General features: G+C 32.2%; 1 protein-coding gene across 1 annotated transcript; it reads left to right on the top strand.

Annotated features, from left to right (window-relative positions):
- Window positions 1–1657: 1657 nt before the first annotated feature.
- LOC110614615 lies at window positions 1658–2747 on the top strand. The gene has a single exon (XM_021756187.2). The coding sequence runs from the start codon at window positions 1839–1841 to the stop codon at window positions 2556–2558; it is 720 nt and encodes a 239-aa protein (XP_021611879.1). The 5' UTR covers window positions 1658–1838; the 3' UTR covers window positions 2559–2747.
- The last annotated feature ends 2206 nt before the right edge of the window (window positions 2748–4953 follow it).

The following is a 4953-nucleotide window of genomic DNA, read 5'->3' as shown; positions in this document are numbered from 1 at the left end:
TTAGTTAATAGAAATATTTTCTGTTAATCATGTTTCTAAATTTTTTAAATGTCATAAAATATTAAAAGTATTTTAAAAAAATATTTTCTTAAATTAAAATAAGTTATAATATAAATTATTTTTGATAAGTTTTAAAAGCTAAAAGGACCTGATATCTCATTTGTTTTATTTTAAATTTCTCAAAAAATTTAATCTATTTTAAATGGAAAAATGCCTATATAGACTAAAAAACTTTATAGGCTTGTTGTTCCTCTGGGAGTGGAAGCATAACCAGGCTAATGAGGCAACTTTAGTATTAAGTGGAGTAATTAAAAGTTTACAAATTCCAAATTTTGCATGGGAGGAAAATAAGAGAATAAAAAAATATTTAAAAGAAAAAGAAATTCATACATAAATTTTGTTGATTATAGATTCCATTTAATACTTTTTGAGTTTATATAAATCAAATTTAAATAAATATTTATTTAAAAGTTTTTTTCCTCTCTTATATAGTACATAAAAAAGAAAAGTTCAATAAAATAAATAAATAAATAAATAAATCTTTCCCATTTTACTAAATATATTGTAAAATTATTTAATATTCAATTTAGAAGTCAAAAATTTAATTATTATAATAATATAAAACCATAAAACTTTGAATGAGCAGAATTTCCTTTGATATGCTGACTAAAATTAATTATAACACTTCAAAGAATGCAAAAGAACAATTTAAACACTTAAAATGTGGGTTCAATTATAAATAAATCATTAAAATTTTGAATTTAAACAAAACCTTTAAAATTTGTAATTAAGTTTTTTAAATTTTGGAAATAGATAAAATAAGTCATTTTTACAAATAAAAAACCCTTTAAATTAAAATTAAAATTAAATACGTCTTTACTTTTAATTTCTATTGCAAAACGAAAAAAATTAATTTTATAAAAATCTAAATTGAAATAATTAAACGATATCGTATTTAAAAATATAAAATGATAAAAATTTTCAGGAGAATTATCAATTTATCCAGTACTAATTATAAAACTGATAAAAACTGAAAATATATTTTTGGAAATTTCAAGGGATTTTATTAGTTTTATTCACCACTAATCTTCCAAGTCCACTTGGGTTTTATTATTAGTGAGATTTTATTTGGATTACATGCGAAATCCATTGAATGATTTTAAAAAATTTAAATGAAAAAAAATACATAAATCAGAATTTTGAGGATAAATTTGAAAAGAAGTATCTGTCAAAAAATAAAAATAAAGTCAAATGCGGAAAAGAAAAAAAAAAAAAAAGGAAAAATCAAAATAAGAAACAGCTAAGCAAAGTAAAATCCAGAATGGGACACCTAAGTAGGAGCCAAGCCAAGCACACCGCAAAATTCGTATATTGTATTTGTATCTGAGACGCTCTCCCTACCACGGTGGGCCCGGATCGGACTTTAAAGACCTTATTAATTTTAGTTAATTGACAGAAAAGCAAAATCCCTCAAACTAAAAATATTAATTTTTTTTAAAAATAAAAATAAATAAAAAAAGCAAAGAATTTGAAAAGTGAGATCAGATGGGCCTTCAAAGACTCCGCTCTGCACGCTGCCTTGTCACTGTCATAAAATTTTGTTTGAGACGCAAAATCCTATCCTTCTTTTCTCACCATTATATATACCCTTCACGTTTCTCTTTCTCTTACCGCCTCAGTCTTTAGTTTTTCTCTCTCTACAACTTCCGCACTTATCCTTAAATCAAGGCTTTTTGTTACTCTTTTCTATCATTTTCTCATCAACCAAACACCTCTCTCTCCTCTTGGCTTAGATTTTTTTTCTGTCCCCTGAGAAGCTGAAACAATTATTGTATTTAATGGACCAAGAATCCAAAGATAACAGGAAACGACCCAGGGATGAGTCCGACCAGGACACTCCTGAGGCTAAACTCGCACGGGTTGAGTCTGATGGAGACTCGCTACATCTCGGTGAAAGCCCTGTGGACAATGAAAACTCGGTTGTGAACACGTGCGAGGACGGTGATAATCATGTAACCTCGAATGTCTCGGGTCTTAACTCTCCAGATGCTAAGCGGATTCAGGACGATTTGCTTAACATTCTTGATGAGTCGGATGAACCGATTATTCAAGGCCTCGATTCGGTTATCAGAAGCTTTGAAGAAGAAATCCTCGTGCCGGATTTTGGTACGGGTACGGCGAATGCGGAGTCGTGTGGAGTTGGGTCCCAGCCGGAGCTTGGCTACCTTTTGGAAGCCTCCGATGACGAACTAGGTTTGCCGCCGACATTTTCCGGTGAGGAAAAGAGTAGCGAAGTGAATTTGGCTGCTGAAACTGGCGGATCTGGTGCCGCAAGTTTCTGTGAAATGATAGAATTCGAGAACGTGATACCGAGTTTTGACTCGTTTGAGTTTGGACTGACATGTGACTCGGATGGTAATAGTTATAACAGTAGCTATAATGACAGCGGAGATTTTGTGGCGTTAGGTGGATTGTTTGACTACTCCGACGAGAACTGTACGCCGGCCGGTGAAGTAGCGGGTTTGCAGTGGCAGCCCGAGTCGCTTTCTGCCCTGTAGAAATAATGACGTTAAAAATAACTAGGAAAAAAAGAAATAAAAACGTTTCATGTTATCCGGAGTTTTGACCGTTAACGATCCGTTTCGTTGAAAGTTGGTTGTGAATAGTGGTAGGTTGTAAATTTGGAGGACAATGAAAGGAAATTCGGAAGCGGAAATATTAATATGTTACTTCTATTATTCCTTTCCATGAATTAACTTGAGGCTTAACAAACCAGTTTTTTTGCCCTTTAAAGACAAAAAAAAGACTTTCTTGTTATCAATGTTTCCAAGTTATCAAACCACAAGAATCAAAATGCCTTTGTAATTAGCACATCCAAGAGTTGTGCATATTTTATGAGCCCAAGATTACTGTAGTGAGTTATGATATGGGACGAGGGTGAAATCATCTTCTAAAGGTTATAGGGTAGTTGATTTTAAAAATAAAAAAAAAAATTCCATTTTGGCTCAATTATTTTTTTTAAAAAAATTATGAGGTAATGGATTCAAGTTATGAATATGAAAAATGAATGACGATATTAATTAATTAATTTTTATATTTTTAAAAATACATTAAATAATTACTGTAATTTTAAAATTTAATTAAAAAGTTTATCTCGTTGAACTTTAACACCGAAAATAGTTTCTACGTAATGAATTAAAAGGCTGAATACAATGGGCATTTATTTTAAAAGCAATTATAAAATGTTAAACATATACACCTTTAATCAAGGACAAGTAAGTTTAATTTAAATTTTTTATCAATTAAATTTTTATATTTTTGGTTAAGTGTTAACTAAGTTATGATTATAATATAATATTATTTTTATAATTTGTATTATAACATAATATTCACTCAAAGTGTATAATGCGCTATGATTATTATGACAGAACTCAACCTCTTTGATAAATTATTTGATAAATTTACTGACTTAAATATCGAAGTGACCGTCTAGAAGCGTCAACCACTTCACATTTTCTTTTTATAAATTAACAGATCATATTCAGCTTCTTTTGGTCATATTATTTGGTTCCATTGCCAGAATCCCCATTGAATTTTTTTATTTATTTGGGATAAATTCGGTTTAGCCTTTTTATTCATCTCTTCTTTTAGAATTTTTTTTACATCTTTTACCCTTAAGATGGCTGAAAATTCACGAGTTGTTGCAAAGTCTGCTGGTAACAGGAAAGCCATCATCTCCTCCACCCCCGGGCAGTGGACAAGATATTCCTTCAATGGTCAATGAGACAAACCTCAATAATTTGAACAACAAGCAGATGATACAATATATCAAGAAGCGGAAGCAACTCTCGAGCAGTATAAGGCTCGAAAGAAGACCTCATTCAAGCCTCTCATAATAAGGGAGGAAGCATCCTTTGAAACTCTAAAAACTCGGACAGAGACAGTTCACACGCAATTCAAAGGTAAAGCAAAAGTGGAGGATGAGAAATTATCGGATGAGGCCCCAAGAGATGCTAACTAGAAGTTGGTTCGTGTCGTACAAAGATACCAAAAGGAACAAGATGAAAATTATGTCTTGAATGATGCCTCGCCCTTATCAGAGGAAATCCTCACAGAGACCTTTTCTACGAAGTTCAAGCTGTCCAGTTTGTATAAGTACAATGGGACGATAGACCCTAGGAGCCATCTGACTATCTTCCATACTATGATGTAGCTCTAAGATGTCAATGATTTTATGTTGTTTCGAGTCTTCCCATCCACCCTTACAGGTTTGGCTCAGAAATGGTACCAACATCTGAGTCTAAGTTCTATCAATAACTTTACTCAACTTGCCATTCTTTTTAAGTCTAAATTTATTACTTGTATACCTTCTAAAAAACTCTCCTTAGACTTGTAGAAAATCTGACAAGAAGAAGGCGAGTCTTTAAGAAGTTTTATCTCACGTTTCAACGCTGAAGCATCACAAATTGAAGAATTAAATCATGAAATAGTCTGTAAGGCACTGAAGAAAGGAACTTGCAACATAAAATTTATTGGATTCATTAATCAAGAATTCAACATCCACTTATTAGCAGTTGATGGACAAGGCACAAAAAAACATATGATTGGATGATGAAGTCCAAGAACTGAGAGAGGATAAGAGGACAAGTCATAGTAGAACCCAAAAGCCAAAAAGGGGAGGCTATGATGGAGATTGGAAGAATAATCCCATATCACAAGGGAGGGAAGATCGAGGTAACTGTAAGAATTATACTCCCCCTGAATGACTCACTCATTCATATTTTGACGTGGATTAAGAAGAACGATAAAAAGGTCAGGTGGCCTTCTAAGCTCAACCCTGATGAAACAACCAAGCAGGAAAAAATAAAGTACTGTCGTTTTCACGATGATCATAGACACACAACTGAAGAGTGTCAATAGTTGAAGGACAAAATTGAAAGGCAGATAAGGGAT

The sequence above is a fragment of the Manihot esculenta genome, chromosome 5, assembly GCF_001659605.2.
Source record: "Manihot esculenta cultivar AM560-2 chromosome 5, M.esculenta_v8, whole genome shotgun sequence".
NCBI classification, from domain to species: domain Eukaryota; kingdom Viridiplantae; phylum Streptophyta; class Magnoliopsida; order Malpighiales; family Euphorbiaceae; genus Manihot; species Manihot esculenta.
The sequence above is the reverse complement of the archived record's forward strand: the minus strand, read 5'-3'. Positions and strand labels throughout refer to the sequence as shown.